The 23135-nt window shown below is 41.3% G+C and overlaps 1 protein-coding gene across 2 annotated transcripts in view; it reads left to right on the top strand.

The window, feature by feature from the left end:
- Positions 1-23135, top strand: part of MAPRE2 (microtubule associated protein RP/EB family member 2) — a 102107-nt gene that overhangs the window by 7246 nt on the left and 71726 nt on the right. Inside the window, exons 1-2 of one of the 2 annotated variants that reach the window (XM_030512544.1) lie at positions 3488-3577; positions 19845-19906. In XM_030512544.1, the coding sequence (XP_030368404.1) occupies positions 3506-3577; positions 19845-19906 (134 nt within the window). In that variant the 5' untranslated portion in view covers positions 3488-3505. Of the gene's footprint in view, positions 1-3487; positions 3578-19844; positions 19907-23135 lie in introns of those variants that run through there. The other variant, XM_030512562.1, reaches the window with a different exon arrangement.

The raw sequence follows: 23135 nt of genomic DNA, 5'->3' as shown, positions 1-23135 counted from the left end.
GAGCCTTTGATCCAGGGGACTGTGGAACAAAATGGAACTAAAACTCAGTCAAAGTTTTCCCTTGAACCTGAAGTGCCAGCAGGCAGATTAATTCTGTACTTTAAACACTGATGCCGTATGTGGGGTTTATTAGGAGCGAATCCCAGGCACTGAGCATTTTCTCTCTTGATTTTATTTGCTAGCAGCTACAGATGGGACCATACTCAGTTTCACTATTTCACGTGTTAGTATTGGGGCATAGTTACTACCAGCTAAAACAGCAGATCCTTTAAAAGTTAAAGCATCATCTCTGGTATCTTTCCAGTCCCGTATTTCTAAATAGAGCATGGTTTCAAGACCCAGCCTGGGAAGTGCATCAGCACAGTGCTGGCTGCACTGAGCCCAGAATCCTAGTACTCATATCCTCGTTTCTGGTCTTGCCCATCTCCTGTGATATTCCTCCTCATTTCATCCACATCAATGCAAAAGAAGTGAGAACTCAACCAAGTATTTCAGAGCTGACCTGTTGTGTCAGTTGCCACTGAAGTGGATAGAGTGGAAGCCTGCCCGCAGTAGACACCTCTGGAAGGCAGTAAGAAAGACAATGAGCATGTCTCTATTTCTCCCAACTCCGCATTTAAATTGAACTGCTTTCTTTACTCTTGCACACACACACACATCAGACTTTCTTTAAAGAGTGAAATGGTTTTATTGCCCTTTGAAGAACGCTGCAGAATTTTTGCATTCACATACAGCAGAACATGAGATTACAGGCTTTCAGCCACAGAAAACAACATGGGTATCTGTCCTTTAAACATGGATTTTAAAGTAAAAGATGCTTTGTCTTGCCTGTAGAAGTACAGAAACAATGAAAAGTGAATGCTGTAGTTTCTTAAGCAAAATTTCTTGTTACAATGAAGGCAGCTTTTTTCTCCATCTGACACAGGGATGTGGGAAAAGAGCACAGGCAGCATTAAGTTTATATTCTAATTTTATAGTAAAAGTTCCACACAGATACGTGTATTTTAAAGAGCAATCAGTATTTTCAGACAGAAGTGGCGTGGTACTGTGCAAAGGGATGAATGTTCTTCTAGTAAGGCTTTTTAAAGTTAAGATTTGGCCCAAATCACTAAATCTCAAGAAAATACCTCAACTGTTCATATCAAGTTGAAACAATCACTTCAACTTAAATACAGGAAATGTTGGGCATAATAGCCATTACTTGCACAGGTCTTGTTAACAAGAACATAATTTCCTAATCACTCCCTTGAAAGCAAACCCAGATGATAGAAGCATAGTTGAGCTCCTGCCAAACACCTCAAGAAATCTGATTTCACACCCAAGCTCCTGCAGGAGTGCCAGGATAACCTCAACTACTCAATAAAAAAAAAACAACCTTTAAGAATTATGCTTACAGTTCCTTCTACTTATATTCTTAAATACAAAACCTACCAGCTGGGATAGTGCAAAAAATTGAGTAAGAAATAAGAGTGCAGACATCTAGATGTGTTTGTATTATACACCAAGGCAATATGTAACTCTGCAGGCAGTATTGCCTTAATGGCAACATCCTAGTCCATCTCCCCATCCTCTTGAATTAAGTCTTTATGAAAAATAAAGTTGAGGGGGTTTTGGGTTTGAGGGGTTTTTGTTTGTTTGTTTAAGATGTAGAGTAGTTAGAGGACGAAAGAACAGATTCTAGTTTTTATTGTTGATGGTCTCTCCACAGTGAGGGCATTCGAGCAGCCATGCGATGCGGTTAGAAAAACCCTGATAGAATTAAATCTGGCTAGAGATGTCAAGGGCAACAAGAATAGCTTCTGTAGGTATGTCAGTGATAAAAGAAAGACTAGGTGAAATGTGGCCTCTCTCTGGAAGGAAATGGGAGACCTGGTTACCCAGAACATGGAGAAGGCTGAGGTACTCAATGATTTTTTTGCCTCAGTGTTCACTGACAAGTGCTCCAGCCACACCACCCATGACGCAGAAGGCAAAGGCAGGTACTGGTAGAATGAAGAACCACCTGCTGTAGGAGAAGATCAGGTTCAAGACCATCTAGGGAGCCTGAAGGTGAACCAATCTGTGGGACCTGATGAGATGCATCTGCAGGTCCCGAGGGAACTGGTGGATGATATGGCTAAGCCATTATCCATCATGTTTGAGAAGTCATGGCAGTCCAGTGAAAATTCCCACTGACTGGAAAAGGGGAAACATAACCCCCATTTTTAAAAAGGGAAAAACAAAAGACCTGGGGAACGACAGGCAGTTAGACTCACCTTGGTGCCCAGCAAGATCATGAGGAGCTCCTCCTGGAAGCTATGCTAAGGCACATGGAAAATAAGGAGGTGACTGGTAGCAGCCAGCATGGTTTCACAAAGGGCAAATCGTGCCTGACAAGTTTGGTGGCCTTCTATGATGGAGTTACAGCATTGGTAGATAAGGGAAGAGCAACTGACATGATCTACCTGTGGACATATTGAAGTGAGTCCAGAGAAGGGCCACAAAGATATTCAGAGGGCTGGAGCATCTCTTCTGTGAAGACAGCCTGAGAGAGTTTGGGTGGCTCAGCCTGGAGAAGAGAAGGCTGTGTGAAGACCTTACAGCAGCCTTCCCATACCTAAAGGTAGCCTACAAAAAAGATGGATGGGGACTTTTTACAAAGGCCTGTAGCGACAGGACAAGGGGAAATGGATTTAAACTGAAAAAGAGAAGAGTTAGATTAGATATTAAGAAGAAATTCTTTATCATGAGGGTGGTGAGACACTGGCACAGGTTGCCCAGAGAAGTTGTGGCTGCCCCATCCCTGGCAGTGTTGAAGGCCAGGCTGGACGGGACTTTGAGCAACCTGGTCTAGTGGAAGGTGTCCTTGCCTATGGCAGGGGGGATAGAACTAGATGATCTTTTAGGCCCCTTCCAGCCCAAACCATTCTATGATTTAATGTGTGATTTAATGCAGCATGCAAAGCACTTTGATCTTGCATCATTTTGATGATATAAGTGATGGAAAGAGAAGTATCAAGAGGTGATGCAAGCAGCAGTTGCTGCAAGTCCACACATATGTTTGCTTTCAATATAATGCATCTCTAATCCAAATTATCACCAAAAGTTTTCAGACTTCCCTCATGTTTTTACAGCAGTGCTGTTAAAAAGCAAACAACCAAGCAAGCTCACCCACTAAATGTTTGTAGACCGTGTTGCAGGAAGTGCAAACATTAGAGACATTTTTAACTTAGCCATTTTTTTCCCATTAGCTTGTGAAACTATCAACTCGTTATCTACTTTTTTTTTAAACAGAGCACATGACAAGTTGACAAAATTATTACCTTGATCCAGAGAAGCTTTTTATAGGCTCTCTGGGTTTCTAAATGGGATGAAGGGTGGAGCTAGTCATTTAACCACACCCATGGTGAGGTTTATAAAAGGAAGTTTTCTAGGGGGAAAGCTCCTTTCTACCAGTTTATGACAACTGGCAGTTTTACTTAATAGGGTTTTATCTTAAGGGATAAAATATCTTAAAGGCCTTACTATGTCAAGGCCTCATAAAAGTTCCCATAGTGGGGATGCTTCTTCAAATGAACCTTTGAAACAGCAAGGTAAGGTAAGTGACAGAGTCTGCTTTACTACTTTAGTTCTTTTTTACACATAATATTTCTGCAGCCAAGAGCTGAGTGTAATGTCAAAGGTCTGTTTTTATTCTGCCATGTAGAATTGTTTGTTTTCTATAGTTCTGTATTCCTGTAACACTAATCCAAGTGGAGAAAAAAAAAACCTTAAAAAAACCCATTCCCAAACTTATTAGAGTTTGGAGAGGTGGTTATTTGTCATAAGTGTGGTCAAGCTGTCAAGACTGATGACTTTGAGGGCTAATTTGCACCACCTGTCCACAATACTAAGGTTAAAGTGGCTGTTGTGATTGTGCTGCTGTTTGTAAGGCACACCAATATTAATTGCTCAAGCATACAAATAAAATACATTGTATGCTTTGTTGCGCAATTGCTGTGACTTAGTCATGACTTTTTGATACACCCAGGAATCCTGCCATAAGTTTTTGGTTTGTACTGTATCACTGTTCCCTTATGTATACATGCATATGACTGTTTATAAGTTACTCTGTTCAGAGGTCTTCTGGGTTGCTGTGGATGTCCCTCAATGAGATTGTGTTATAAAAGTTTGTTTGCTATTGAATGCAGATGTTCATATTAGTACAATAACTCTATAGACAGGTCTGTATCAGTTACAAGATGACTGAGTGAAACCTTTCATAATCACCAACTGAAGCCAAAGGTTTTGTATCAAAAGGTAATTGCAGCAATGTAGGGTGTGTAGCATGGATGTGTCAAGAATGCTGGTCAGCATAAAAAATACCTATCTCATTACACTGGTTACCTAGATCTGGACTTATTGCTAGTGTGATGATAAAGCAGAAGTGTAAGGAATTGGAGAGACGGGAATGAACCTTGAAGACACTTTTTAGGAGCTCCTTTCAGGTCTTTGGGAAAATGGAGGAAAGTCTTCTTTGAAAGCTTAATAAGCAACCACAAATAAGTGTCTTAAAAGTTAATTTTTTCCTCCAATTACTTTATCTGTACACAACTAGATCAGAGTAATACATTTTCTCTTGCAAGCCTTCAACATGGAAGGCTAGTATTTTTGTTATTCATTTACTAGTATTATTGCTACTCATTGCACCCAAAACATGGAAAGTATTTGAGGGTCACTAGCCTACTAGTTGTTCTTCAGAGTATACTAGTATAACTACCACTTGCTGCAAAAATAACCAGAGTAATGGTTTCCACAAACAACACCAAGCTGGTGGTGTTGATGCGTTCTCTTTTTCAAGCTGTAAGCAAAACTGTGAATTAATGTAGCTGGCAAAAAGCTGACTGATGGCCTTGTGGGCAAAAGTGTATGATGTAAGCTGGAGAAACTGTCAGAGCATTTTGACTTAGTGTGATTGGTAGACATGGGAAAATAAACGCATCGTGTGTTTGACTAGACACATTTTCCACCTTGATAATGCTGTGGTTTTTCTTTGGAGCTTTTGCTGTCAATATTAAACTTGTGGGATGCTTAACTTCAGCAATGTGGTCATTTCTTCTTTTTACCATGTGTTTTTACTGATATGTAAGAAATTGTGGCTGTGCTGGATTGTGGTGAGAGGAGTCTTGTTTGACAGCATAGCTGTCTCCTGCCAGGGAGTGCCCTTGGCTTTGTCAGCTGCCATTCTTCCGGGAGGTTTACATGCTGCAGTTATATTGTTCATAGGTATTTTTAAGAGTATTGTTTTTATTTCAAGTGCCTGATGTGGACCAAACATTAAAAAAAAAATTGCTGTTCTATTTTGTTGTATTAGTACAGTAAATGAGAGAGATGAAGGAAGAGGAAAATACTGTGAATAATGGCAGAGGATCTTAGATGTCTCTGCTCTTGGATACTTTTGGATGGGTTTTCTGAATCAGAGAGAAATCTTGAGCTTTTTCAAGTTGGTAATGTGGAGTTACTTTGACAGTGCTGCATAGCTTAATATGTGTTTGTAAATTTGGTCACTCCTCTAAGCAGAGACTAAAGTGACTTAAAAAACAATATTTATGGAATAAAATACTTATCCACTGTAATTCTGACACTAACCTGCTAGTCAACACAAATGAGTCAAGGGACACTATCTGTCCTATGGCAGATTATTTATTGTATTTGACAATTTTAGATAGATCTTTTAAAGGCTACTTTTGAGTAGCCAAAATACAAGCCTTAGGGTGCCATCTTCCTCCCCTGATTTGATTTTTGGAGCCATGTATGTACTAAATGCAGAAAGTCCACAAAGTTAACTTCTTGGTGATGAGCTGAGTAATTAAGAGGCAGATGGCCAATTGAAATCTCTTAGTAACTGATTTCTTTGAGGTGGTGTACGAAGACTGACACTGACAGCTGGATTGCTCCAATGTGGTATTCTGTTAGTCGTGTCACATATCAGTACTTTTGCTACCAGAAGATTCAAGCATGAAACTTCAGCTTATTTGGGTGGATGCTAAAATTAAGTCTTGCTCTGGATCCTCCCTCGTTATTTCATGCATGGCAACACCAGTGTCTACAGAGCCAAGCTGGGGAAGGGATGTGGGGCAGCTTTCAGGTTCAGCTGGGGTGGTTGTAGAGAAGGGGCTGGTGTGAGTGACCTGAGATGGTCCAAGGGGAGGAGGTAGTTTCCAGAGAATGGGGAGGGAAAAGTGGAAGGAGAGAGGGCCTGTCACAATGGCAGCTTCTGAGTCTTGGCCCAGAATTTAAACCTTGCTGGCCCTGTACAATCTTCGGTGTCTCTACTTGTTTCCCATCATCTCTTCCATTACCACAGAGAAAGGGAGTTTTCTGACTCCTGGATGAGGACAGAAATGCATTTTTCTCTACATTCCTGGATCAGCCAAAGTCAATTTTACTTGTGTCCCTGAGAAGACCCAAGCTGACACTGCTTAGCTGGGTTCCTTACCGCTTTATGAATTTGCACGCCACTATGGATTCTTCTGTTCAGCTGTCGTTTATTTAGATTATGGAATCCTGAAATCAAAAGGGTTTTACAGATGATAAAATCACTGCAGTTTCTTTAACATTACTAGATTTCCATAAATATTTTTTTCCTCAGGGCAGTGCTGTCAGAGGAGTCATTTGGCTTTTGTTGTCCTAGTTCAGTTCAAATCAAACCAAGTTGTTGAGTTTAAGCAAGTCTTGTAGGATTGATTTATTTTTTTTCCAGTTTTTGTCCACCTGATAATCATGCATATAGGCAACAATTTCCATCACAACGAGGAAGCCTAAAGTTCAGCTCCTTAATGCAAGCTGGAAAGGGAGTTGTAAAGGATGCAGCATACAATGAAAACTGAGATATAAATAGCAAACTGAGAAATATAACTGTCAGTCAGATGTCGCTTGGCCTGAGACAGCACTTCTGAGGTGTATTTGTACAGTGCTTGAAGGCCGTGTCAGGTAAAGAATGTGATTAGCATCCTGTGTAAGACTTTAGGATGATGTACCATCTCTGCTGCAGCAATAATCTGTCATTGGGATGCTGGCACTACAGGCAATGTGATCATGTTAGAAAACCAGATAGAGAAATCCTATGATGGGCTTGTCAAATGACAGGGATCTTATTATGTAGCTGTGGAGCAGACCAACAAGAAACGTTTGTCTGACCAATGGCAATGATATCTCTTGTCTTCCTTCGAAAGGAACGTGTAGCTACTGGTACAGTTCTGTCCATTAAAACAATGTGGCACAGAGGAGCTGATGCTGCTTTGTTATAACATTCATTGTATGCTATTGCAAGATATGCAAAGTGCTGCCTTCCATCCTTGACTGAGAATATCTTATTCCAGGTTTTACTTAATTCAGTGATACACAACAGGACATAAATAAAATGTGTAGCCCAAATGTGTCCATTAAAGTCCATTAAGTTTGCTACTACAGGGTATAGGGGCTCTGAGTTGTTTCCTGCATATGCCCTGCTGTGCAGTAGGATGTTTATGTATTTTTTTTTAATGATGACCTGAAAACTCATTTCCAAAACTTGACATTGCAGGAAAAGGTTTGCTCAGAGCGACATCTGGGGTGAAACTGAATGGTATTTCTGCCTTTCTCATGGCACTAAGAGTACAGGCTTGTCCTGGAAGGAGGTGCTGAGCCTGCTCAGAAGTATTTGATGAGAGCGAGTATCGGTCTGTGTGCTTGCGGAGTGCTGCAGAGGAGCCGGCCTGCGCTTTTATGGGGGAACCACCCACTCTTTTATGTCAGAGTGAGAGCGAGGTATTAGAGGCTTCCAGCCCACAAAGCCTATTTTGTTAGAACATAAAAACACATGTGAGAAGAAAAAGCGCTTACCAGCAGGAGAGAAATCTCATAGGTGAGATTAAAGCTCTGTAATAATAATATATGCCTTCCATGCCTGATATATCCTGTGCAGTAGGCTCTTCCCCTCCAGTCTTGTCTAGTCCTCTGATTTTTTTGGCTTCTGAAGTTGAAGAAATTCTGTGCTGTCCCCAGGAGAGTTTATTTTCACTTCTTGCTGGGCTTGCCTTTTGGTTCTAGTCCCTGGCACAAGGCCACTACTTTGTGGGCATCTCCTGTTATCCACTTGTGTGTCACGTTGACCACAGAGGGGTTCACTCCCAGCTCTCCCCCATGGTGTGCACCAACAGCTAAGCCCCATAGAAGTCAAATAGTTCTGTGTGCATGAGTAAACATAAAAACTCTGAGCTAGATTCTCTCACCGTGCTACTGGATGCCTTTCCATAGATATCAAGCAGAGACAGGCCCACCTCTTCAGGGATGTGGACTGCCAAAATATGTGGCTTTATTCCTAATTAACGAATTGACTGTAAAAGCAGTGACTTATGTTCCTGAATTTATTGAGTTCTTCATGTCAGAAAACTATTATGCTGGTTTGCATGTCCTGTTTTCCTGTGTGGAATAGTGGGGAAAAGAACAGAGCACTTCGTATAGGAAGAGGTCATAAATATTTCTTAAGGAAAGCAGGAGTACTTCTGGGATTAAAAATGGTGCACTTCCCAATGTAACATTGAGTCACTTGGTTAAAGCTGAGACAGCTTCAGCTGTATTATTCTCTGCACATCTTGTTTGTCAAAATTCATTATCTCAATCATTCTCATATTCTGGAAATTAAACTTCAACATCAATTTGTCATCAAAAGAGAGTAGGAACGCTGAACCCTGGCAGTCTTCTCTGGGATACAGCAGTTTCTCAAAACCAACACATTACGTTGAGGGAGAAAAGAATAACACTGAAGTAAAATGATGTTCTTGTGCTCTCAAACAGGCAAAAGGCATTTAGTTTGATAAGGTGCCAAACAGTGTCATTTGAGAGTGCTGCAAAGACTTCCAGCTGTCTTGCATACACTAACTAAATATCTGGGTGAATTAGAATTTGTCCATGTGAATATTTCAGCAGAAGTGACCTTGCCTGATCTGGTTAACTTAAGCTCAAGTGCAGCTTGTTGCAATCTCCTGATAAAATTGTTAACCAAGACTACATTTCTGAGAGCATCCTGCCGATGCTGTAGGACTGTGTTTGCAGAAGCATAGGAGGGCTCTCCTCTCGGCAGCCTCCCAGCTTGCTGTGGGAGATGCTGCCCTGCTCTGTTGACTCATATGGAAGGTGTGGCATGTTTTGACCAGGAGTGGAAGGGCGTAAGAGTTGCAGAAGAGTGCAGTGGAGTCTGAGACAGGCCCTGCAGGGAAATCAATCTTATGGGAAAGCGTAGGTTGAATCTTGCATTTTTGCTACGTGAGTTAACAAGCAAGCTGACTACCAAAAAGGGAGAAAAATTGGACTTATACTACAAGCACACATAAACTGCGCATTGGCTTGAGCTGATGCTGGATGCTTCAACTGCAGATGCTATCCGGCTGCTAATTTGTTCCACAAGTTACTACCTTTCTTCACCTTGGGCATGTTCAGTTCAGTATACGTTGTTACAGGGACTTCCGATAGCTGGCTGATCTGGCTGAAAAAGAGAAGGACTTTGCTAAATGAGCTCATCCTTGGGAAACCAAAAATGCATGTTCATCTTTTGCACATGTATGTTATATCTAGCACTGCTTATTACAGAAGTTGTCTATGAAAATATCCGATAGTTGCCATCTTGAGAGCCCTGAATGCAGAGACAGTTTATGCAAGACTGATGTGCCAAGCACTCTTTCAGGCTCAGTTGAAGGACACTCTGGTCACTCCAAAGAAAAACACCTACTTAGGAGGCTGCTGCTACAGAAAGTGCCACAGTTTTGAAGAAAGCTTATTTTAACAGGGAAGATTTCATGTGCCCAAGAAGAAACAGTAAGACCTGTTCTTCTGCACAGGGTTTGCTGTACTGAGTGGTTTAGAAAGAGAGAAAACAACATAAACAAAAAGTCCAAACACCAAAACTGCCAGTTTTCCCTCACTATCTAAGGTAAAAGGCTTTTCCTTCTGGATGTGAAAAACTGGCCAGCATAGAAGTTCAGCCTACAAAGGAAATAGTGTGCATGTAAATGGCAAATCAGTCCAAAGTATCAGTTTTCTCCAGTTAAGTGGTAACTTTTCTTGCTTAGTTTGGACAGCAAACAGAAAACATGGTGTCTGGGAAAGGCAGTGAGAGAAGTATCTACACTTAAATTGTGTATACTACTGAAAACAGTGCTCCTCCAAATCAGTACTTAGAGACAAAGTGCTGAAGGAAAACTTTCCAGAGCAGAATGTGATGGAAGCTTAAATTCAATCTGATAATGTAGAATAACTTGGAAATTTCCCAATTAGCTTTATTTTAATGAGCAGAAGTGATGCATGTGCCTTCAAGTTAGAGGACTTGTCCACTGTGTTCTGCTACTCTGGTCTGCAGAACAACATAAAGAAGCAATAGTTCCTTTAAACTTTGCACTGCAGCCTCTGGGAGGAAATACTGCAGCTCAAAAATGCAGCCCAGACAAAAACTTCTGATTTGGTAGACTTCAAATACAAACTGTCCTTTCAGAACAAAGCAATGTTAGCTTGAGGGGTTGCAGTTTGACAGTCAACCTTTTGAACCCCCTCCCATATGACTTGCTTTGATTGTGTAGTATCATGGAGTACCTAGATGAGATAACAAGCTGTCACTCTTATCTCACAGACTGGAATATTTTCCTTCAACTTGTCATTCACAAGCTGTGATCAGGTAGCAATGCTGTTGTAACTACAGGAGTAAAAGGCAACTTTCAAATACAGTTGTCCTCTGAAGAACCCTTCAGTGACACTTTTCCCTTAATATAGAGACCTATTTCTAGTTTCCAGCTCTATAAACACTTAAGATCCAAAAAGCTCAGTTGACTCTCTGCTCCATTGTCAAATATACAAGTTTTGCAGTTTTAGCTCTAATTACTTGTGTGGGGTTATTACCACAATGCAAGTGACCTCATTGCATTTTAGCTTTCCCATTTTGCAGGCAGGATGCAAGGTTACCCCCAGTTTCTGATAGACCTTTTACAAGTGCCGTCTTCTTGTCCTTACTGAGAAAGTAGGTAACTATTATATTTGTCAGTGAAGTTCTGCTTCTCCTGGTGATCAGAGCTACTGTCACCTGGGTAGGATAAGCAAATCAGCACTCACTATTTTGAAACATTAATAAATACCAAATAGCATTTCTCTGTCTACACCCCTAAGGGATCCAGCCCTATCAAGATACCCAGATCATTTTACCTGTACCAAACACAGCAACCCCTGACTGCTTTCAGTCAAAATGCATGCAGAAGAGCATGAAGTCATGGTGTGCCATTCCTCTACCTTGTAGATGAGGATACTTTAAGGACTGACTCAAAACATGAGATACTAAATGGGATCTGCCCTCAGCAGCTTTGAAGAAGGCTTAAAATGTGCTCCTCCAGAGAGTTTCATGACCACCTGGCTGTGATTGTCATTGGGACCACTTGACCACTTTTCTCCACTGATTAAGTAATGTAAAAGATAAACATAGTTCTGTCAGCAGAGATTGGCACCCAGGGATGATTGTCAACTATGGATCTATGGAAAAGGGACTCTTACATGCCACCTAGGAAAACTGGATGGTTGGGATTGATTAGGTGAAAATGAGGCAGAAAGACACTCAAGCTTTTTTAGCTTTTGCTTTACGACTTGGAACACAAGTGGTGATCTGTGCAGGACAAATGAGGTGATGCTACACCCTTCAATGTATCTTCAGCTGTCATGTGAGCAACTTATCTAATCAGAGGTTCACAAGACAGTTCCACAAACTATAGCTTTACAGCCTTCGTAAGTTTGTACATCTGTAACTGCAAGTAATCCATTCTGCTCACCAGAGGCGTCCAAGAACTCTACTTTACCAGTACTGTAAAGAACAACATTTTGGGGTTTAGATTTGTATGTTAGGGTATTGTGCATTATAAATACATTTATATATTATACTTTTAGATTCTTAAGAGCTGAAATAAAAATCAAGACACAAGACTTCAGCTGTTTATACTATTGCCACAGATATTGGAATCTATCTTTACATCCTTGAATTAGTCCCATTTTCCTGTTCAGGAACTTGAGGCAGAGAAAGACATGCCAGACTGCTAAAAGGGCTGAGATGGCAGTCCAATAACCTAACTAGGAATCTCTTTCATGGGTAAGGCAATCAGGCAGCAAGCAACCTGCAGTGGTGATATTTTGAAACGGAATCATTGGATGAAAGAGATCATATTGTCCGACTCTTGCTCAAAGCCATCCCAAACAGATCAGGTTGCTAGGGAACTTGTTGAGCTCTGAGTAAAGACATTCAGACTTTCCAGCCTCACTGGACCCAGTGTTCAAGCACCCTCGTGATGAAAACACTTTTCCTAACACGTAATCAGGATTTGCCCTGTTGAAACTTGCCTGTTGCCTCTTACAATGTCAGTGTGCACCTTTGAGAAGATCCTGGCTGCATCTTTGCTACACCCTCCCCTTAGGTAGCTGTGGGCTGCAATGATACATCCTAACCCTTTTCCAGGCTGGACAAGCCCAACTCAGCCTCTCCTGCATCATGTGCTCCAGCTCCTTAACTATCTTGGTATAGTAGACTGGGCTCCACTATGTTTATCACTGGTTTGTGGCTCCTCGGTACATAGGTACTTCACTTTTACAAGCCCTGAACACACGGGAATAGTTACTGCCCTAAATCTGCAAATCCTGCCCAGTGTAGGGTTGCCCTTCTCTACTGAAAGGGCTTACATACAGCTGAGTGTTTTAATTTGTTGTCCACCAAGACTCCTAGGTCTTTTTTTGTTTTTTTTTTTTTTTCCCCCTCTGCAATTGGTCTCCAGCTAGCCAGCACCCAGCAAGGTCATTCCCTCCCAGGGACAAGAATTTGCATACTTGCTTTCCAGGCCTGTCCTTGCCTCTTTCCTGATCTGAAAGAAGCATAGATAGTGAATGTTACACTGGTTTAGAGAGAGTATTTTTACTTTATAAAGAAAGCTACTGAATTCTCTAACTTAAAGACCACTGGTTCATAAGTTGGACAACTTCCAGGTATGGTCATGTCCTTGTAGTAGAGCAGTATGTTAGAACAAAGGGTTGGTAGGAGCATTTATCCCCTTCTATGTGGCCATCTAATTGATTTTTTCTGAATGTTCTCTGGTGTGCTTAATTTTCTCCACTCACTGTAAAGAGTGATCTGAAACTAATCCCACAGCAGAGGGAGGGGGATTCAGCCCATATAATCTCAGGCACCCCAACGGAGCTGCCTGCATTTTTCTCAGGCATATCTAGAAGTGTATGGATTACATTGAAGGGTGCCATCTAAATAGATGTTACACCTTGACTTAAAGCTCTTAAACCAACTTGTTCTTCTAAACATTTTCCTGGTCCCAAAGCTGGTACTTTTTACATCCCTGAAGCAGTTCTTAGAGTCTTGTAGTTTGCTGCAGCTGCCTGGATAACACTTCTATGCAAGTGTTGGGGTTTATCTTTGGGCACTTCCTTCCCTGCCTGCTCAGCAGGCTTGTTTTCAAAGAATTCAACATATTATGCCATTGGGATTTGTTATGTTAAACTCCAGGGTTTTTTTGTCTTAAAAGAACATCAGAAAATATCTTGGGTCAAAACACAGACACAGGTTTGGGGGGTTTGAACTCTGAATATATACTTTAATGCTTTTTCTTTGAACCTTTTTTTTTTTTTACTGTAAGTTGGTAACTAGCCTATAAAAATTCAGCTACAAATGAAGCCTAAAGCTGGGCACAGGAAGTGATAAATGTACTGGACACTGGTGGTGGGTTGACCTGGACTGAAGCAGTTGATGCCAGCTGTCATCCACATGTCTCTTAGCCCTTCCATACTGAAAAGAGAAAAGCTAATGTGCGTTCTGCCATAGCTCTGTGTACCCACTAGTCTCCAGACCGTACCTGGCACCCCCTGGTACTAGTCCCTAGACCATATTTGAGGAGTTCTTGTCTGTTTTAAAAGCTTAATATTCCATCTCACTCAGTTGAGTTTTTCTCTGTACTTGTTTCTGCCCAGCAATACCAGCCAGTGAGATCCTGCTCTGCCAGTTGTGCCAACCCAACTGTTGATGGGGCCATGCTGTGTACTGAAACAGAGAGTTGTTACAGATTTATTTTTATTTTTTTTTAATCTGGAAGAAAAAAGAGGAAAAGGAACTTTGAAATTAGATCCCTTTCTGTGTCTGCTTTGGAGGGCATTGGATTCAGAATTGATCCAGCAAAACAAAGAAGAGCTCAGAGATACAAATAAGGAGTAAGCAGTTAAGGCTGGAATGCCTTAAAGCAATATTATTGCCAAATTCTTCATAACATGAAACCTTAGTCAGTGCTGGCTTTTCCTGCCTCACTATAAAACATATGCATCACCGCAGCATAACTTTGTTTATTAAAAAGGAAGTATGAAAAATAAACATGTCAAGTGATTCTAGTGTATGAAACAAAGCAGAATCTAATTATTCTTAAACCAAGTGCATTATAAGATGGTATAATGTCTACCAGAAATCAAAATGCATAATACATTAGTACACACAGAAGTGCATGAATAGTAAACTGCAGTCCAGCATGCGAACCAGAGAAGTGCCTAGCAAAAATGGTGATTGTGTTGGATGCAGAAGCCAACAGACATAGGCACTGACTGAGCAAGTAGAACACACTTTTAGTTAGTGTGATAGAAACTGAAATGCAGACATCAACGACTCTGAACCAAACTTTAAAGAAAACAATGCCTCCAATAATTGAAGGAAAATTATCTCTGCTCGTTTCTGAGAAAACAAACTTTTTTGGTTGAAATGGGGCTAAGCATAATGTGAGAGCCTGCTGCGAAATGTGGGGAATGATAAATACACATTCTTATCTGTTTGTCCTATTAGGTCTGCCTCCTATTGCTTGATATACTGGTTTGGCATCGCTTGTTATGCTGACAAAAAAAGTTTGTTAAATCTGTGTCACTAGCTAAAATCATATGAACTGAGCTCTGCTACACCCTTTTCAAGTTGGAAGATAATTACTGCATCTCAAAATTACTGGGCAGAAAAGCAGGGAAGGTATTTGTTATTAGGAGGAGGGCAAGTAGGCTGCTGAAAAAAGGTTTTAAGTTTCACACTGCAAGTTGGCTGCAGCTTTGAACCCCACATTGTCTCCAAGGCACTTGGATCTTGGAAACTCCAATTTACAAATGGCGGAGGAGGGATGGGAGAGGACAATAGAAATGACAGAATTTGGTTACTGCTTTATAGGGAGAAAAATCCAGTTGCTTCCTAAGTGAGGTAGAAGCCTTCCTGAGAAAGGATGCATGTTCTTTCCTACTAAAGTAGGACATGCTTGGATTTACTTTATATGTAAATGACCAAAAACAGATTGGTTGCTTTGTAAATGAGAGGGACGAAACAGTTCTTTATAAAGAAGTCTCTAGGACCTTTTTCATGCCAACAGATGACTTGAAACCAGAGCACTGGCAGAGAAGCAGAACTGCTGGGACAAAGCTGTGGTGGAAACGGCAAGAGCGAAACAGGTGGGAAGCTGTCGTGTGCTTGGTATCAGCATATTGCATCTTGTGGGACTGCCTTCCTTGTGAAGCACTCCAGGTTAAACTAGGTTTCCCATGGTTTGAAGCCGGAGGTAGTACTAAGCTCTGTTACTTGATTTCTATGCTTTGAGTTTTGTCTTTCTGCCTTCCATATACTGCTGCATAGTCCTGAGTTTAGGACTACAGAACAGTGAGACAGCATAGGGTTGGGCTGTTAGTTAACAGTAAGTTGAGAAATCTGCCAAACTGTGAAACGTATGGGGGTTTCTGTTTTGGTTTTTATGATTCATGCCTGGCTTGTAAAAACAGCAGTTCTTTCCTTTGAAGCTGGAAGCCTTAAAATTAATCTTTCAGTTCACCTTTTCAACAGGAAAGCATTATGTAAATAGTGATACACACTATTTTCTGATTTACGCTGAGTTTGTCCATTTCTGTAATTTGTCAAGCTATTCTCCACTCAGTAAATACTTGGATAGCAGCCACAAGGGGTTTGCTTGAATTTTTTTGAGTTGCTAGAAATAAGCTGGTTTTGAAGTTGTTTTCTGTAACCACTGAGAATATTTGAGGAAATAATAGGTGGCTGTCAGCCTATATTACAAATTATTTTAATGCAACATCATATTCTCAGTCCTCAGCAAGAGGAGGAGGGAAAAAGATCTGTACAGCGTAGAGGAGAGCATCCTGAGAGACAGTGGCAGAAGGCGGCTCTGTGCCCACATGGGAAATACAGTTCCTGGAGACAAAGCTTTGAAAATACATTGTCAAATGTACTAAAGGCATTTGATTTAAATCACGTTAATAAAATTCTATCCCAAATTTTCCTCCTTGGTCCTTCAAACTAACAGCTATAGGTACTATTTCTCATAGTATGACTACATGGCATGCTTCTAGATGCTGTTGTACCTTGTTTTCTGCAGATTGCTTCTGCTATACTGTCTTTTATTCACTTACTTGCTTTGCTTTCAGCTTGTTATCTCACATCCCTTTTGCCCAATCCTCATTTTGTTTGTGGGTGGTTTTTGGTTTGGGTTAGTTTTTTGGGTTGTGTTGTGTTTTTGTTTTGTTTTCTTTGGCTAGTATTCATTCAAAATTAAATTAATATTTTTATAGCATTTAAAGGCATATTGTCACAGAAGCTCCTCTGTGTCAGTTTATGAGAATAGGTTCAACAAGTAATTAAGTTTGTGGATGTAGCAATAGCTACCAGAAAACAAGTTCACAGGGAGGGAAAGTATGCTCAGAGAGGGAGTAGGTGAAAGCCTCCTGGGGCCAGATATGCCCTGAAGAGTACTAGTCCTGTTGAATCCACTGGACATCTCAAGAGCCCATAAACTCTGAACAGTGAGAGTCTGCCAAACCTGTCCAAAGCCTTCACCAGCACACGCTAACATCAACAGCAGGTTGTGTAACTCAACTGCATCCAAGAAAGTGGCAAACAGGCTACAGGGCTGTATATATACCTGGTGAAACAAGGAAATCCCTGAGGGACCTTCTGATTGCCAACCTGGAAGACAGTGGCTACCAGTCCAACCCCCCCAGCTGTGCTTGGCCTCCTGACTATCGTTGCAGCAGGATAACATGAGAGGTTGTGGGACTGGGAGAACTGGATGCGCTAAGTAAATAGTCATTGGCTATAAATAAAATCTGCTCAATTCTGTTAATAGCTTAACCAAAACGTTCTAATGAATATTGGTTTGATTCCCCCAGTGCAATTCCACCATCAGGGAAACAGATAGTATAATACAGGGAAATTGCAGCTATGCCTAATTTTAAAGCATTGCATGAATTATAAGTTTCTGTCCTGAAAAAATGTGTAATCCCTTTTTCTTGTCTGTTTCACTACGTGGGATTATCTGGGATTCCTCTTTCAATTGTTCTTAAAGAAATTTTTTTCCTGTGTTCTGAGGTCTTTTCCGTTTTCCACATTCTCTAGATCTTCATCCTCTTGCTTTTTACCCCTTGATTTTTTTCCTATGTTTACTAATGTGGAACAAGTAATCTCTTTAGATGTCTTGGTAGGTGACTCTTGAGGAGATGCAAAACTGTTTTACAGTCAGTGCAGCATCTGTGTGTTGGGCAGTTTTGAGGGACTGAATTGTGCTTGCTGGTTTATGGAGAGCAGTGATACAATGCCAGTGTCTGCAGCTGAGAGCTGTGTATGGCCTGGAATGTAGTGGGAGGAAACATGGCATCCTTTCTTCTTGCTTGTTTTCATTGCACACCTTTATCCCTCCACCCTTCCAAAGAAGACTCCAGCTCCCCATCATTACACCTTCACACCCACTGACTAGGACCTCTAGTGCATTCCTTTGTCCACCTAAATTAAATTCCACCCTAATGAGCTGGTGTTTCCTACCACTCCCTTGCCTGGGTGCTGCTCCGGCATCTCAAGCCAGAAGTACAGGTCGAGGTGCTGGCATGGCTTACAGAGCAGGTGGAGACCTGGCAGCCCTGCTGCACACAACAGCAAGTGCCAATTATCTCATCTGGACATAATCATTGCACTGCAGCTCGGGTAAGTACCTGTGTGCAGGCAAAAAGTCAAGAGCTGTTGCTGAGATGTACCTCTTTGGTTTGACCTGTACAAGCATCATCATCAGTTTCCAAGCTTTAGGAACTTCTGCTATGAAGACCTCCTTTTCTTCTGTAAGACTGTATGAATGAAGTTCAGTATGGTGGTGTTACTCAGATCCCTCTCAAACCAAGGTCTAACATATTGAAAGCAATTAAATAGTTATCTGTGTCTTCAATATGCTGTAAATATCACTCTCTTCAGAAAGTGTAGTGTGGAAAATATTCCATGAGCAAATTAAGCCTCACATTCCTGAGGGACTTACCATGTCTCTACACTCCTGTTGCCTGTTAGAAGAAGTAATGTCCCATCTTCTAACCATCATCTTCAGAGTATCCCAGCCTTACAAGTTACTGGAGTAGTGCTGTTACTTCCCAGCTTAAGTTCAGGGGGTCTACTTGAGCAAATGCCAACATAATGTGATGGATTTGCTGTTTCTTTGCCAGTGGATGCCTGAGGTTTGTCAGCTGTGCTGGAATCACTTTCCACATTAAACAAATGGAGAAAAAAAAAAAAAAAAAAGGAGTACATTGAAAAGCAAAGCTTAAGAGGCTTGGAGAGATCCAAAGAAATGAAACAATAACATGTCTAATAGCTAATTCCCATTCTGGTTTGGCTTTAAGGTAGCTTCAGCCTTCCAATCTGCTAGCAGTCTTCCTAAGTTCTCTGCCAGGATGAGTCACGGCTGCTGGAGCTGGGATCCAGTCCTTTAGACAAGCCATCTTTAAAGGTCTCTTCACCTTTCACAGATGATAACAAATTGGATTGAGAATTGTTCTTAAAACAGGGCTTCTCATGAATATAAGTTCACGTATGGGAGCTTCTTGCATCCCTCAGTCCTGATACAATCTGAGTACCCCTGGGATCCTGTTTGGTGTAGTTTCATGCTGTTGTGCAGTGGTATGCCTTTGGAATACCCCTCCCTGCCGGGCTGTCTCAACTAGTTGACTAGGAATGCAAAACAAGCAATAACCAGAGCCCTGGTCTGGCTGTAAACCATTATTTACCTGCTAGGAATGAGATTTTCTGCTGACTGAGAAGGCAAATTAAGAAACTTAGCTGTGTAACTGTAATATGTAATTCATGGCACAAATTGAAACCCATGTATGGTTGCTCTTGCTTATGCTTCTGTAGCCTGTAATATAGCACTTGAGAGAATAGATGTGAGGACAAATCTAGCAATTGAAGGAAATTGCATTTAGGAACACAGAAGAGAATGGGCCTTAATGTGGCTGCTACAAGTGGGCAGCATCATGACTTTTTGGCTAAATGAGGCACTCCAGAGGATTGCCAGTGTGTTTGTGTTGTATTGGCAAAGACACAGGCTTTCCTGGATATCAGTTCATGTGTTTCTCAATGGTAGATTTTTATTTTTTTTTTCCTTTGAAAAGCTGTTCAGGCAAGTGCTGCAAGGCCCCAGTTGCATGACACGATGGTCATAACTGATTGCCTGTGCTCAGAAGAAGCCTGGTCAGATGAAGAAACAGCAATGTGCCTGGCAATTATGAATAAACTCTGAATGTAGCACTGCATAAGGGAGCTCATAGATTTGCTACTATACCAGAGGGACATCTGATTGTTGTGCAGATGTTAGACACTGAACCATTGTGAACACAGCTGAATTAGGGTATTGTAACGAAGGACTTCTCCTCTTGTTTTATTTTTAGCATACAGCTATTGCATCACTGCCCAGCCAATATAGACAAAGACCATTCAGTGAGTCTTTTCTTCCTGTTTGCTTGTTGAACTAAAGGTTTTCATGTTTTCTTTCCAGTACCAAATCGCTGCAAGGAATAGTTCAAGCCGGCAACCAGGGAAAGTGTTTGGATGCTCAACGTAAGTATGTTTGTGTGTTTGCTTGTGTTTGTCACAGTGCTAGTGACTGAGAAAGTACCCAAGAACTTGTGTTTGATGTCTGGAAAGCAGTAGCTAGATACGTTTGGAATCAATAATATGTGATGTTCCTTTGCAATATCTGTGCATAATTAATATTCAGATCATCAGGAATTATTCATGAAATGGAAATCATGAAAGCCAAACTAGATGTCACGGACTTTTTGGAAATAATTTGGGGGTTTGACTGGAATAAGAAGGAAATGCTGGCTGAAAGGAATGAAAAAAAGCCAAAAGGGGACAAGATGCGCTAAAGGTGGATAATGAATCTAACTTCTCTTCCCTTCCATTTTGGAGCTTTGAGAAATTCTATTCTTGCTGTTTTGTTAAAAGTTAGCTCTTCTGCACATTATTAGTGCTGTCTTCATAATGCTAAGTGGGAAAAGAGCAAACTACATGAAATGCCACTGTAGAGAATTAGTAATTAAAGCCAGATAGAATTTGTAAAGTGCTATCCCTTTTTAAATCCTCAACTATGGGAGTTTAAATCGCATCCCACCAGAGTTGGATGTTAAACTATCCAGCCTCCAGGTTGGCATCTGTGAAATCTGCTCAGCGAGTGAGTCACCAGCCAGGAGTGGGGAGATCAGTGCTACCAGGAGAGGGGAGGCCCACAAGGTGGCAATGTTTAGAAAGCCTTCGCCAAGGATGCGCTGGAACAGCCCTGTGCTTCCTGCGGTTGCCATTCCTTGCTGCCGTTGGACCATTGCTGCTGCAACCTTGCTATTAAACAAGAAATCTTCACTGTTGCCAAAATGGACCATAACATACCTAGTAATAAACCTCCTATTTGAACAGATTCCCTATGGACAGTGCTCGCCGTTACCGTGCTGGGTACCGTATGTGCCTCTTCCCTTGGCAAGGAATGTGCTGCAGCATCAGTGGTTTGCAAGACAGTGTGGGGTATCTTTATCCATAGCTAGCGCTGAAAATACGTGTAGTGCTTAAAATACGTGTAGCACTGAAATGATGCTAAGGCTGTGTAAGGAATAACTTCTGTTTTTAAACATGCCATGGCATTTCTGCTAGTGCTTGAAAATCTGTTACAGTGTATAAATGCTAACTTTGGATTCAGGAGGCATCTGGGTTTGCTGTGATACTTTGTAGTTAAAAGTAAAAAGGGTTGTCTGAGCTATTTTAAAGACTTTTTTTCACAGTGGAACTAGGGGTTTGCTCCAAGTTATTTAATGCCCTAGGGGAAAAAAAAGGGAGGGTGGGGAACCCACCTAAATATGTTTGCAGAAAGATTTCTCTAGATATGTGGTAGACATGAGAAATTATTCAGGGTAGGTTCCATGGGAAATACAAGAATTGTCTGTGTTCACTGGCACAGACGCATGTAAGAAGAGACTGACGCTGGGAGGGGGAGAGATAGATGAGGAGCCAGAGTTCAGATTTATCAGTGAGAGATGAGTTACTTTCACAGCAATTAGAAGATATGCAGGGCTCAAGTGTACCTGGAGATTCTCAGAAGAAGAGTCTGTAATTTAGAGCTGAAAGAGGCTTTTATTGCCTCAAGGATGAAGCAACAGCTCTAGACTACAGGAGGCATCTAAGTGCAAGAACTAGGAAAATGTAAGGTCCTCCCTCTCTGGACACACTCTTTGCTGTGAAGGTGTTGCAGATGGAAGTGTAGGAGGGCAATGCCCTGTGCTAAGCCACCGTGGGTTTCAACTATCGCTTTCTACTCTTGCACAGAGTAGTTGCCGCTGCTTGAAGTCGGGCTTTGTCACTGTGGTTATACTGGTGTTGTCATGAGTACTTTGAAACAACAGGAAATCTAAAGAAAACTGTGAGCACTGAGATAGTGCACAGCCACCAAATGGACATTTATAAAAGCAGACTGCATCCTACCTGTCTAATAGAAACTTATCTGACATGTGCAGACTTCCTGCAACGAGTAACCCTCTCTGTGAAGTAACAGACAGCTTTCCAGTGTATTCCCTGTGGATTGCTGCTTACTGTGTAGCTTTTCCTCTCCAAATTCCTTAGTCCTTATGGCCTATTATATGTCAAAATAAAGATCTAGCTACCAACCTTCTAATATCAGAGGTTCATTATATTGCTGGAGAATTAGCTAAGCTATTAAAATTGCAAAAACCAAATCCATGTAGCATGCTATTATATACTAGTCTTCGCTTGGGAAACCTTCCAGGTTTCCATGTCTTTGAGGCTGTCAAATAGGTGTATTTTTTCACGGAGTTGTTATATGGAGAACAGCATGAAGGATGGATATTGACGCATCCAAGGAATTTTAGAGTTCTTGCATCAGGTGCCCTCGTGTGAGATGCAGATAAAGGGGCTTTTGGCAGTTACAATTCCTTGTTTGGTGTATTACCACTAAAATAATTGCAATACACCCTAACATTAGAAAGCAAGTCTGGTTTCTAGTGGAACATTAAATCAGGAATCACCTGTTATATTTCAGCAATTTTGAGATAGGGCAAGAGAAAGAAAATATTAAGAACATGTATATGCACATGTATATAAAACACGTCTGTGTGATGAACGACTAATTAATGAAGTGTTCAGGGGAGATTGAGCAAAAAAGCCTAGAATGAGCTTTCCTCTTCCCTGCACACAAACAAATGTTCTCTGATCATTCATGGTAAAGGTGCATATAGTTACTTAAACCAGGCAGACTAAAGAAGTGTTTCCTCTTGCTTCTTTCTCCCTACCCCCAGCACCAGCACTGGTGCAGGATAAAATACTGCTTTTAGATAAGTGCTCTTTGCTTCCTACTTAGTCCCCACTGTTTGTTTCCCCAGACTGGTCCCCATAATGTCCATTCAAAGAAAACCTGACATCCTTAGGGCTGCTTTGTATCTTCATCCAAAAGACTTGAGAAATATGAAATAGGTGAACTTCTGGGCTGAGTGGAGTGCTTCAAAAACATTTATGTTCTGTGGAATCACCACAAGGTCCCCCAAAATGTAGTGGAGGACATCTATTTGGAGTCAGTCCTGCATAGTGCACAGCTGCTTTATAGCTGGGTTTGATCCAGCATAAGATCTAAATCCTGAACCTAAGAGAGCAAAGTTAACCAAAGTGGAATGTTTGTTTATGGCTGCACGCTCACCAGCCCTGTTCCCTTCTTAACTTAGGAATTGAATAGTTTGGACAGCCTTTTATGGTGCTCTCTGAAAATATTCAGACCTTTGGGGTGATATTT

Source organism: Strigops habroptila, chromosome 1 (assembly GCF_004027225.2).
Source record: "Strigops habroptila isolate Jane chromosome 1, bStrHab1.2.pri, whole genome shotgun sequence".
Lineage (NCBI taxonomy): Eukaryota > Metazoa > Chordata > Aves > Psittaciformes > Psittacidae > Strigops > Strigops habroptila.
The sequence above is the reverse complement of the archived record's forward strand: the minus strand, read 5'-3'. Positions and strand labels throughout refer to the sequence as shown.